Source organism: Halichondria panicea, chromosome 8 (genome assembly GCF_963675165.1).
Source record: "Halichondria panicea chromosome 8, odHalPani1.1, whole genome shotgun sequence".
Classification (NCBI taxonomy): domain Eukaryota; kingdom Metazoa; phylum Porifera; class Demospongiae; order Suberitida; family Halichondriidae; genus Halichondria; species Halichondria panicea.
Window position 1 is genome coordinate 1,661,738 of NC_087384.1, and position 12,529 is coordinate 1,674,266.

A 12,529-nucleotide genomic window follows, 5' to 3' on the forward strand; every position below is an offset into this window, starting at 1 on the left:
TGCAAGTAAGAGTTTCTCTATAGGCTTCTAGTCATGTTTTCTTGGATTTGCACAATAATCAGTGCTTCGTTCTCGAGTTATGCCTAGTTTTGCTTACTTGGAATGCCAGAGCATGTATCCAAACTTGTTTACCGAGTGTTGCTACTCTGCGAAGTAGTTAGCTCTGAACTAGAACGCTAGCTAATTGGTAGCTGCACGAGTGAGAAGAGAGCTGCAAGGCTCTGCTGATGGCAGTCATTAATTTTCTGACAGAGAGATTAATTTTAGACTTGAACTTTTTAACAACAACCTTGGTCGATCATTACCCACTCTGAGTTTGCATGCAGCAAAAATGTTCACCAGACCAGGCAAAGCAGACCAGCAGCCTCCCACCACCACATGGTTTTTTAAAAATTGATGAGGCCATAAGGGGTCACTAATCACTCTTCATTATGCTGACAATGCAATATTTCGGTACACAACCATTACATCATCAGTAATCGGTTTCTAATTTGCCGTGTGGGCTGGGTGTAACTCATTAATTGTAGACCACTGCCTAATATACAGTGGGTGTGGCTCATTAATTTAGGCCACACCTAACAAATAATGAATAATGAACTTTTGGGGGGAAGGCTAAAAGTGATGAGGGGGCTGATGAGAAATTACTGATCTAGTCTGCCTGGTATAATAACTTTGTGTCTCCTGTGGTGCTTTCATTTGCTGGGTTTGCCACGCCCTGCCAGTTGTTGCGTTTGCTACAGTCGGCATTTATTAACATGCACACTCGGCAGTTTGTTAGTATGCCATTTGTTGGGTATGCCATCACCCTGGCATTTGTTGGGTCTGCCATCACCCTGCCATTTGTTGGGTATGCCATCACCCTGGGTCTGCCATTACCCTGGCATTTGTTGGGTATGCCATCACCCTGGGTCTGCCATTACCCTGGCATTTGTTGGGTATGCCATCACCCTGGGTCTGCCATTACCCTGGCATTTGTTGGGTATGCCATCACCCTGGCATTTGTGGGTATGCCATCACCCTGCCGGTACCTGGCATTTGTTGGGTCTGCCATCACCCTGCCATTTGCTGTGTTTGCCGTACCTTGTTGAGTTGGCCGCTGTCCGTGGAGCGACATGACATGTACTGTATATAGCTAGGTACTTAACTACGTATAAAGCATTTGATCCTACACCACCTTGGCAGTGGTTTGCTATACCCTGCCATTGTTGAGTTTGCCATACTCTGTTGCTATTTGTTGAGTTTGCCATACTCATACTCTTATCTGTTTGAGTCCATGCAGCGACATGATCATTATAGGTATTGTCTATACAGGTATACGAATAAAGCATCTATATGCACGTACATAGGCTTACTCTGTTGCTATGTTGATTTTGCCATACTCTGTTGCTACTTGTTGAGTTTGCCATACTCTCCATGCAGCGACATGATATAATTTATTAATTTATTGTCTATAGCTACATGCACTGAGCATGAGGTACGTATAAGGCATGGTTAGCGACTATATGTATTGATCCTACACCACCTTGGCAGTCAATTGTGCCCCTGATTTTTCACATTCGTATTAGAATGGAGAGGGGTTATCGACGTGCCAGCTGCGGTGGTGTCTAAGTAACTTTTGGCTAAAGGCTTAGGTGTTCTGTACCTGCCAACTGAGGGGGGGGGGTCCATGGCCGATGACCGGGCACTAATCGGTAGAGAGAATTGGTAGACAGAAGATGAATGAATGAATGAATGAATGATGGACGTCTGATATGCTCACAAAGTGACTGCTAATAGTTCTGAGACTGCCACGAGGCTTCAACTTTAGTGCACATGCGTTGAGATGAGTGACGTCATTGCGGCCTGCTCCTTGTTGTTAACCCCATTTAATATGCTATTAAATTCCATGAAACAAGGTGTAGGTGCTAGCCTCCTTCACAAGGCTAACCCTAATCGAGGAAGAGCGGCTTGGGATCGAGGCTATGTAGGTGCAGCATGCTCGATCACCATAAAAAGCTCTTGCGCATGCCAAATGGAGGTATATAGCATCACCTGAGATGATACGCCCCCAGACCAAATGGGGTGATTTTCATGACTGAGATCTGTAGCTGTAGTAGAGCTAGAGAGAGACCAGGTACGTACCAGTGAGTGATCGTGACTCGACTGAGGTCGAGGATGCAGTATAATTATAAGTCACTCTGAAAGTTAGATCTAAATCCTGAGATGGTGAGTGACTTGTATTACATGTCAATGTATTCCTGATTCCATTCAGTTGGCCAGTTTTTGTACAGTATTAAACGATATCTTAATATCTTTCCAGTCATTATTAATGGAAGCTTGCGATACGGGTGATGTGGGTGTGGTTCAGTTGGCACTAGAAGGAGGGGCGGATCCAAACCAGGCCAACGAGGTGAGGTTCAATGCATGTGTAGCCTCGAGACCAGGCCGATTAAAATACGGCCTGGTCTCTATTGCATGAGTGGTTACCCAGAATCTGGGTGATTCGTTATACTTTAGTAAACCTTTGTAAAATTTTACCGTAAACTAGTTTGTTTACTAGTTTCTTTCCGTATTAATTTTAACAAATGCTTGTCTCCTGTGAAGCTGTGGCTTATGCTCTCTATTGCGTTGTCGAGAAGACTTGCTAGCTAGCTGTGGCCCTCTATGGTGTTGTCGAGAAGGCTTGCACACTAGTCTGAAGCCAGAAGAAGCTCTCATTTGTACAGAAACCAAGTTCACGACCATCTAACCATCATAGAGATAGATGAGAGCCTCTTCTGCTTTCAGACTAGTGTGCAAGCCTTCTTGACAACGACCACAGCTAGCTAGCTAGGCTATAAAGCTTCATATACATAGTAGATAGTACGTGGGCGTGTATGGACCACGCCTATGATTAATTACACATGCAATAGATACCAGGCCGTATTTTAATCGGCCTGGATTTGAGGCTGATGCATGTGTGGTATCACATGATGCTCTGAATGACATAGGATAGACTCGCGAGCTGTCTGTTACACGGCAAACAGTAGACTGAGCAAACTCGGTGTAAAATCTTGTGTGGGACAGCATATCAGATAAGATTCTAAGTGGCTGTGGCTTTCTTAACGTCATGGCTATAGACAGTATGTACACTAAAAACAGCTACACAAAAAGTCTCCTAGTGCTCTCAGTACGTACTATACTAAGGTAGTCTAGTCGACAACTTGCATGCTAATGCCGGCTATGGTGGTGAGCATCACGTGCATTCATGCATTCAACGTCACTATCAATCTTGTAGTCACTATCAATCTTGTGGTAACCGCATGCGGTCTAGCCACTTGAGTTGTCACAAACATTGTGGCAAATGTTACACGAGTCTCTACACGGGGTTTGACGGAGTTTCCTGTCTCATTTTCGTGTGCTGGCTTGCGAGTCTAAAGACTGGGACCTTTAATTACTATGCATATATATGCTTGATCAAAGTCTGCGGCTACGAAATGTTTCATTTTACTGATTCGAGAGAGGCCCTAGCTATAAGGGCGTACTAGTGTCTAGTATATAAAAGAAGAGCGTGCATTAAGTGCTAAAAATACAAATTTCTATTTTTAGCAATTCAATCAAATTCACATACTCAACCGCCCACATTTGAATTCTGCTAGCTACGTGTTGAGTTGCACATTCCCTCTCTTCTAAGGCTTAAAATTTGGCAGATTTTGCAAAGAAAAAAGGTGAGCTAAATCTAAGAAGCTTTTTGCGTACTACTAAACACGGCTATTATTCGAAACATAAGCCTGATTGTTTGTGGAAAAGGATCGATACAATAGAAAGCTAGAATTGTGTCTGGTTTGTCTCTGTTAGCTGACTCTGGGATCCTACTCCAGGAGCCTCTCTGCATGAGACTCCAGGCTAGTCCACAGCGCGTGCCTCCAGTCTGGTTTTAAAATTAGCTCCTAAGTTGCTGTGCTAGACAGTTTAATAAGTCATACATGATATTCATCACTATACATGCACTGCATTATATAACTCTTTTGGTTTCTTTATAATAATGTCACGTCTCCAGACGAGGGTTTGCACTTTAGTTTGTTTAGTGATAGTGGCTGAGTTGCTTAGTCGACCTTTTAGAGCTAGATTCTCTTTTCTTTTATGAAAGCACCGCAGGTGCTGCATGATGCCTCGGTAGAGATGCCTAAGCTACATAATTAACATAAAGCTACTAATGCACATGATGAACAGTATTTTTTTCAATTTGCTGCATGCAAACTAAAAGAGTGGGTAATGATTGGACCACGATTGTTGTTAAAAACGATCGATGGCAAGATTCAAGTCTAAAATTAATGGCTGCCATCAGCAGAGCCTTGCAGCTCTCTTCTCACTCTTGCAGCTACGTGCAGAGCTAACTACTAAGTAGAGTCGGTAAACAAGTTTGGCTACGTGCTCTTCTGAAAAGGCAAGCAAAACTAGGCATAACTTGAGAATGAAGCATTATTTTGCAAATCCACGAATTAAAATCCATGACTAGAAGCCTATAGAAACTCTTACTTGCACTTCATTGATCCTTGAGCAGCCTACAGACACACAGACACACAAACACACTACCGTATACCTCGCTTGTGCATGCGCACCGAAGCATAATAATCAATTCTATGTACAGCACATTGTATGGCAGTCAAGATGGGTAATGAGCATGCTCACTATAAATATAATCCTTTGTAGTTTTAGACAGCCTATAACGCGGAGTGTTTCACGTAAACATTTTTGTTTCTAATCCCTCATATTGTTCTATATGTATAGGATATACCACACCTAAGAGGAGGATATGCACCCATATATCCTCCGCTACCGTGGTTACTCCGAGGCGGAGCCGAGGGGTATGTAACCACGGTAGCGGAGGATATATAGGGTGCATATCCTCCGAGTAGGTGTGGCATATCTGACTTATACCACGTGACCGTAGCACTATAAAAGGACCTCCCCCTAGCAACAATTCAATCGCGATGCAGACTGCAAAAAAGAACAAGACTATGCCGGATTTTGCAGCCGTCAAAGAGCTAGTTGAGCAACATGTTGACTCCTACAGATGCTCAAGAGCTTCCTTGGTCCAAGCTTTGACCATTCGACGTCCCCTACTGGAGTTGCAAGCTCTCCTTGGATAAAATGTATCTAAACCGCGCCCATGGACCCATGGAAGCTTAGCCATCTTGTTGGAGAGCACCTTCCTTGTTTCTGCCGTCGCTTTGAGTCTTAGTACTGTCAAGCATGGCTCTTTTCTCTTTGCTTACTTTCTTGAACAAATGAAAAAACTAAAAAACAACTTGAAAAACTGTGCATGCCTGGGGCTGTATGCTAATATTCTATATATCCTACAGCTGTTGACCAATGAGATCAATTAGTGGTGACGTAAGTGTGGTATAAGTATCTATATCTATGGTATAACCTACTGCTCATGTACTACATGTACAGTTGGGTCAGTCCCCTCTCTGGTCAGCCAGTTTCGATGGTCACCTGAAGTGTGTGGAACTTCTAATCGATGCTGGAGCCAATGTTGATATGCAAGAAGAGGTGAGTGTATCTAGCTGCATGTACACATCTCAGAGATTAGCTAGTCATAGAGTTTCCTCTGGTTGTGTGTCGTGACGCGTATTAACCTAAAACGTGGTCTGTGAGCTGATGTGTGTGTTTACCTTCTCATCACTCCTTACTTGAATCTGTACAGCATGGAGCTACTGCGCTGCATGTTGCTGCTCAGAATGGTCACTTGAGGGTAGTTGAAGTGTTAATTGCAGCTATGGCTCGAGTTGATATCCAAGCGGAGGTGAGGTTTTATTGCTCATACCACTGTTAGTATTGCATTCTCATAAGAATAGTGATCCTTACCTATCATTCACTTTTCTATGTACATGTAGATGAATTATTATAATTGGGCAACTGTATATGGTTTTTGAAAGACAATTACTTACGTGCTAGATAAAATCTGTGCTGATATTATATCTTATGGATCAACAAGAATATTCGTTGTGTTCTATTTTATTAGCCTAAATGTCCCTCCGGGAGGAAACGTCTGCATAAACTACCTACTACACTAAGAATAGTCCTATTCATTTAAGAGCCTGGAATTTCCGAACGCCCACTAATTATTACTTCCGGTATACTTGCAACGGTGCATTAACTAGTACGTAAAGTGTATTTGCTCAAACCGTGCAAGCTCCTTGTATATAATAATGTATATATTCACTCTAATACAGGACAACGTGACAGCTCTCCACGCAGCCTGTCAGAATGGACATGATGAGGTGGTGAGAGTCCTCTTAGCAGCCAAGGCTACAGTCAACACTCAGATCAAGGTCAGTTACAGTAATTGATTTCAGCGCCAAAAATTATATGATATAGTGGCGCACCTTTTAGAACCAAAACATTCAGACCAATCCACACTTGCGTTGTTTGTTTTTTGTATAGATATGTAGGTCTACGGTTTGGTTTTTGGCCTCTGTGTTTTACATACTCTATCTATTGAGGGCCTAAACAGCAAAAAACCTTGTTTTTAAGCCAGCCGCTTTTGTTGCTAAAGATATTGTATAATAGTTTCAGCAGCTAGCTAGCCAAACACATTGACGCATGACGTCACATGCAATGATGAACCTCATTAACAACACTACATAATCTACACAATCTTGGGTAATGAATAAATTAGCCTCAGTCTCTCTAAATTAACGCTATGTCGACAACTGGGCTTGGTATCTATTGTCAAAGTGATAGTGCAAATGCACAAGTTCCCCAGAATCTGAGGAATTTGTTCTATACATTAGTTTGTAAGTAAACTAGTTTGTGCACATTACAGATCACCAGGACATGGCGAAGAGGAAACTGTATGACTGGACGATTGTTTTAGAAACTCTAGCATGGCGAATAGTATAATGTATAGCTAGCTCAATCCTCACAACAATTAGTGTAGTTTATAGATCTACGGTATACACTTTCGTTTTGGCCACATAATGATAGATCATTAGCACAGTGCATGGGCTAATAGTAGGGTTGGGTTGAATGAGCAAAAAGTCCTCGAGCCTCTGTGATGATTCGGAACAATAAAATCTGCAATACCTAAATAAATACACATGATCCTTGCCAGAACGCAATAGTTAGATCGCAAAGGATCAACATTTCTGCTCATTCGCAAAGGCCCGCAAAATATTCTAGTAATATGGTATGCAGGTCGATATACGTTGTATCTGTATTTTACAGCTCCATCTATGGAGTAATTAATAAAGCATGCAGGTATTCATCAAATGCATGTGCGTACGTAGGTTAGGGTTAGTATAGGCCAATAACTGTAAGGCAATTGCCTTATAAGCGGTTGAAACACTCCGCGGTTATAATTTAGCAATCGCGCAGTTAGCTCTGCAGTAGAACGCTAGCTATTGGCAGCTGTAACCTTGCACTGTTTCGTGGTTTGCCGTGCATGAGACTGTATTTAGCCACTATCTACTAGCAATCACTCAAGTACTCTAGAGAAGTAATTAATTAATTAAGTTTACATCACTGACAAGCTCTAAGTCCGTTGTTTTTACTCTTGAATTACTCCATGTCAACTTTTCTCTCTCCCTGCTGTGAAGCCAAAACAGTGAAGGACATTGGTTATTATGTACAGTAGAACCTCGCCAATCCGAATAGAGCGGGACCAGACCCCATCCGAATACATGAAATTTCCGGATTACCAGATGTCATTAATTGATTATGAAATCATTAACGAAGACACTTTTGTACATGTATTATGATATTACTGTGGCCAGAAGGGAAGCTGCTAGCTAGAATAGTCTTTATCTCAACTTTCTCTCCAATACAGTTGAGTCTTGTGAGCTCTCTCTTCGTTTTCTTTGCAGTGGCCATTGTCTTGAGCAGTTTATCGCTAAATGTATTGCTGATTCAGCTAAGCTATTTACATTGCGCATGCGCAGTACTCTATTCTACTGACAGCCCTCCTCTTTTTCAGTTTGCCATTTTGTCTGGATTTGCGAGGTTTTGGATTAAAGGGGTCCGGATTAGCGAGGTTCTACTGTATCTAAATGCTATATATGCTATGGATAAGCTGTACTGTTCAGAAACGTTTGTCCTTCAAACTGGCTTAGTATACTTTTAGACACACCACGGTCCTTGACCTCCCATGACTTCATAGTAAGGGCTATTCCTTCTTGTAGAGTATTTTATTGTCGACCTTTTAGAGCTAAATTCTATTACTTTTTAACATCAGCAGATTGTATGGCAGTCAGGACAGGTAATAAGCATGCTGTATAATCCTTTGTAGTTTTAGCCACACCCTATAACGCGGAGTGTTTCACGTAAACATTTTTGTTTCTAATCCCTCTTATTGTTCTATATGTATCTATATCTATGGTATAACATACTACTGCTCATGTACTACATGTACAGTCGGGTCGGTCCCCTCTCTGGTCAGCCAGTTACAATGGTCACCTGAAGTGTGTGGAACTTCTAATCAATGCTGGAGCCAATGTTGATATGCAAGAAGAGGTGAGTGTATCTAGCTATACACATCTCAGAGATTAGCTAGTCATAGAGTTTCCTCTGTCATGTCCTGGTTGTCATTCAAAGTGCGCTCTATGTGAGACATTTATTGCCCATCTGTATGTGGTTTTTGAAAAAGACAATAGTAGGGTGTGTTTAATTGCTCATACCGCTGTTAGTATTGTATTCTCATCATAAGCATTAATTCTGTACCATTTGTTTCTGTGTCCTGGACCTGCACATGTTATTTGCTTTTAAGAATCGTGATCTTTACCCATCATTCACTTTTCTATGTACTTGTAGGTTAATTGCGCAACTGTATATGGTTTTTGAAAGGCAATTACGTACGTGCTAGATAAAATCTGTGCTGGTATTGTCTCTTAAATGGATCAGTAAGAATATTACATGTACCGTATATGCTCGATAAAGGCCGCACTCAAATAGTAGCCTCCCTTGCTAGGATTCATTCACTTTTCTATGTACATGTAGATGAATTATTATAATTGGGCAACTGTATATGGTTTTTGAAAGACAATTACTTACGTGCTAGATAAAATCTGTGCTGATATTATATCTTATGGATCAGCAAGAATATTCGTTGTGTTCTATGTTATTAGCCTAAATGTCCCTCCGGGAGGAAACGTCTGCATAAACTACCTACTATACTAAGAATAGTCCTATTTATTTAAGAGCCTGGAATTTCTGAACGCCCACTAATTATTGCTTCCGGTATACTTGCAACGGTGCATTAACTAGTACGTGAAGTGTATTTGCTCAAACCGTGCAAGCTCCTTGTATATAATAATGTATATATTCACTCTAATACAGGACAACTGGACTGCTCTCCACGCAGCCAGTAGCAATGGACATGATGAGGTGGTGAGGGTCCTCTTAGCAGCCAAGGCTACAGTCAACACTCAGAGCAAGGTCAGTTACAGTAATTGATTTCAGAGCCAAAAATTATATGATATAGTGGCGCACCTTTTAGAACCAAACATTCAGACCAATCCAAACTTGCGTTTAAAATAGTCATGGCGGTGCTTATGTGGTTTGTTTTTCGTATAGATATGTAGGTCTACGGTTTGGTTTTTGGCCTCTGTGTTTTACAGCTGCATCTATAATAGAGGATGCACGTAATAGTTAGAGCTGCAAGATTCTGCTGATTAGACTTGGACTGTTGGCATTGATCCTTTTTAACAACAATCATCGTTGAGCATTACCCACTCTTCAGCAAAATTAAAAATATCGATCATTACCCACTCTTTCTCTGTGATTCTGCCTGCATGCAGCAAAACAAAAATGTTCATCTTGATAAAGCTAGCATTATGTTATGTAGCTTTGACACCTTCACCGAGGCATCAGCACCTGCGGGTGCTTTCATTTGTTTATAGTGATAGTGGCTGAGTTGCTTAGTCGACCTTTTAGAGCTTGATTCTCTTTATAATCAACATTAAAAGTGATCAATTTGCATATTGTATGGCAGTCAAGACAGGTAACGAGCATGCTGACTATAAGTTTTAGCCACACCCTATAACGCGAAGTGCTTCACATAAACGTTTTCGTTTCTAATCCCTCTTATTGTTCTACATGTATCTATATCTATGGTGTAACATACTACTGCTCATGTACTACATATTCTAGTAATACGGTAAGCAGGTCGATATACGTTGTATCTGTTTTTTACAGCTCCATCTATGGAGTAATTAATAAAGCATGCAGGTATTCTTCAAATGCATGCGTGTACGTAGGTTAGGGTTATAGTAGGCCAATAACTGTAAGGCAATTGCCTTATAAGCGGTTGAAACACTTTGCGGTTATAATTTAGCGATCGCGCAGTTAGCTCTGCAGTAGAACGCTAGCTATTTGCAGCTGTAACCTTGCACTGTTTCGTGGTTTACCGTGCATGAGGCTGTATTTAGCCACTATCTACTAGCAATCACTCAAGTACTCTAGAGAAGTAATCCCATAGGAAATGTCAAGGTTGTAACAAGCTTGCTACAAGGTGGTTTGGTTGCAGAAAGTTTGTTACAACCTGGAAAACAGGTTGTAACAACCTTGCATTGTGGTTGTCATTCTGTACAATTGATTTACAACCTTGTAAAATATATAGTTGCAGCAACATTGCGTTCTGGTTGCTCATTTTGCTGTTTACAACCTTGTAAAAGACATGGCAAGTGCACCCCAATTGGAATTATTTTCATATCTTGAATGTCAGCTGTCTAGCTTTTAAAGAGCAGGACAGACCTACTGCATACTAGTTTAGCTAACTCAGACTACTCTATAATAGAACAACTAGATGTTTAGGTTTACAAGCCAAAATGAATGACACATCTATTGGTATCTCTTGGTGAGGTGGATCGAAGAGGAGTCAGTAGGAATCATGCCCTCCTCCAATGTGCACCAAGTTGCTGTAGCTGTCGTGAGACTGCAATGGTTGGCCAAGAAGTACTATGATGCCAACATTTTAAAGATGTTCAGTAAGTAGCATTCATGATATTAAAAGCCAGCCAAACGAGTGCTGCAAACTGCGCGCGCTGTGTTAATGCCTAGCCTTGCTATGTCATGCTTTCTATCAAAAGTAGTGTTATAGTACTAGAGACTTAGTATAGGGGGAATTAAGCTTTTTTCAATTTGAATTTGAAAGTGAATAATCTCTCTATATATATATAGGGGTATGTCTGCAAGAGCTCACACAATTAATGGCTACTAAATAGCTAGGTAGCTAGTAAAAAGCTAGCGCTTTAGTGTAGGACTATAACTCATAAGTTGAATAGAAACTTTTATGCAAACAAGTGATGCTACGAAAGCTGCAACAGCTTTCAATGTGAGTCAAACTAGCCATAACTCAAGAAAGAAGCTTTAGTTTGTAATCTACGAATCAAAATCCAAGAGAATGTGGCTATAGAAGCCTATATATAGAAACTGTTAGTTTTTGTCGCATTGCAGCATTTACAGCCACAGTCACTGTCAGCTTTACCGTGTCCCTCTTGCGGCTACACGTACACCTGAGGCATAACAATGTTGAATGTACGTCTCAAAGATTTTGTACAAATCATCATCCCCTATACCTCTATAGTCCATCCCTCTTGCTCATCACAAAGCATATATAATTAGTGATAGATATGGTCCTATAATTATGACACTTATAATTATGCCAGCACGCAGAGAAAGCTGTGTAGTAAACCATGCACTGGTTAATCGATGCAGTAAACGACAAATGTGCATCATGTCGCCGTGCCATGAGAAGGCAGCGTAGTGGTTTGAAACTCAATCAATCTCTCATCATTAATCGATACTCGAAGAGACTATAATATAGTTTGCTTAGTATTATACTTTGTAATACTATATATACTTTGTTCTGTTATTTATTTTTTATCTCACTCTTAATAGATTTCACTGTTTAACTAGGTTGAAACTACCTTGTTGCAACCCTGTTAGTAACCAGATTGAAACCACCTTGTTGCAACCTTAATAACCAGGTTAAAACCACCTGGCTACAACCTTGAAACAAGCTTGAAACAATTTCAAATCCATGGTTCTGGCAAGGTTGCTGCAACCTTGCCACAACCTTGTAAGACTTGCTTGTTTGAACCTTGCCACAAGGTAGTTATTTCTGTATGGGAAATAATTAATTAAGTTTACATCACTGACAAGCTCTAAGTCCGTTGTTTTTACTGTTGAAATTACTCATGTCAACTTTTCTCTCTCCCTGCTGTGAAGCCAAAACAGTGAAGGACATTGGTTATTATGTACAGTAGAACCTCGCCAATCCGAATAGAGCGGGACCAGACCCCATCCGAATACATGAAATTTCCGGATTAACAGATGTCATTAATTGATTATGAAATCATTAACGAAGACACTTTTGTACATGTATTATGATATTACTGTGGCCAGAAGGGAAGCTGCTAGCTAGAATAGTCTTTATCTCAACTTTCTCTCCAATACAGTTGAGTCTTGTGAGCTCTCTCTTCGTTTTCTTTGCAGTGGCCATTGTCTTGAGCAGTTTATCGATAAATGTAAAAAATGTATTGCTGATTCAGCTAAGCAATTTACA

The 12,529-nt window shown here is 40.8% G+C and overlaps 2 protein-coding genes across 7 annotated transcripts in view; one reads left to right on the forward strand and one right to left on the reverse strand.

Annotated features, from left to right (window-relative positions):
* LOC135339652 (serine/threonine-protein phosphatase 6 regulatory ankyrin repeat subunit B-like) overlaps window positions 1-12,529 on the reverse strand; it is a gene marked incomplete in the record, with an annotated part of 1,209,744 nt that overhangs the window by 556,213 nt on the left and 641,002 nt on the right.
* LOC135339646 (serine/threonine-protein phosphatase 6 regulatory ankyrin repeat subunit B-like) overlaps window positions 2,057-12,529 on the forward strand; it is a 95,413-nt gene continuing 84,940 nt past the window's right edge. For 4 of the 6 annotated variants that reach the window (XM_064535851.1, XM_064535852.1, XM_064535853.1 and 1 more), the window contains exons 1-7: window positions 2,057-2,205; window positions 2,300-2,389; window positions 5,419-5,517; window positions 5,672-5,770; window positions 6,201-6,299; window positions 8,380-8,478; window positions 9,301-9,399. In XM_064535851.1, coding sequence (XP_064391921.1) covers window positions 2,203-2,205; window positions 2,300-2,389; window positions 5,419-5,517; window positions 5,672-5,770; window positions 6,201-6,299; window positions 8,380-8,478; window positions 9,301-9,399 — 588 coding nt within the window. In that variant the 5' untranslated portion in view covers window positions 2,057-2,202. The remainder of the gene's footprint in view (window positions 2,206-2,299; window positions 2,390-5,418; window positions 5,518-5,671; window positions 5,771-6,200; window positions 6,300-8,379; window positions 8,479-9,300; window positions 9,400-12,529) is intronic. The other 2 variants (XM_064535856.1, XM_064535858.1) reach the window with 1 other exon arrangement.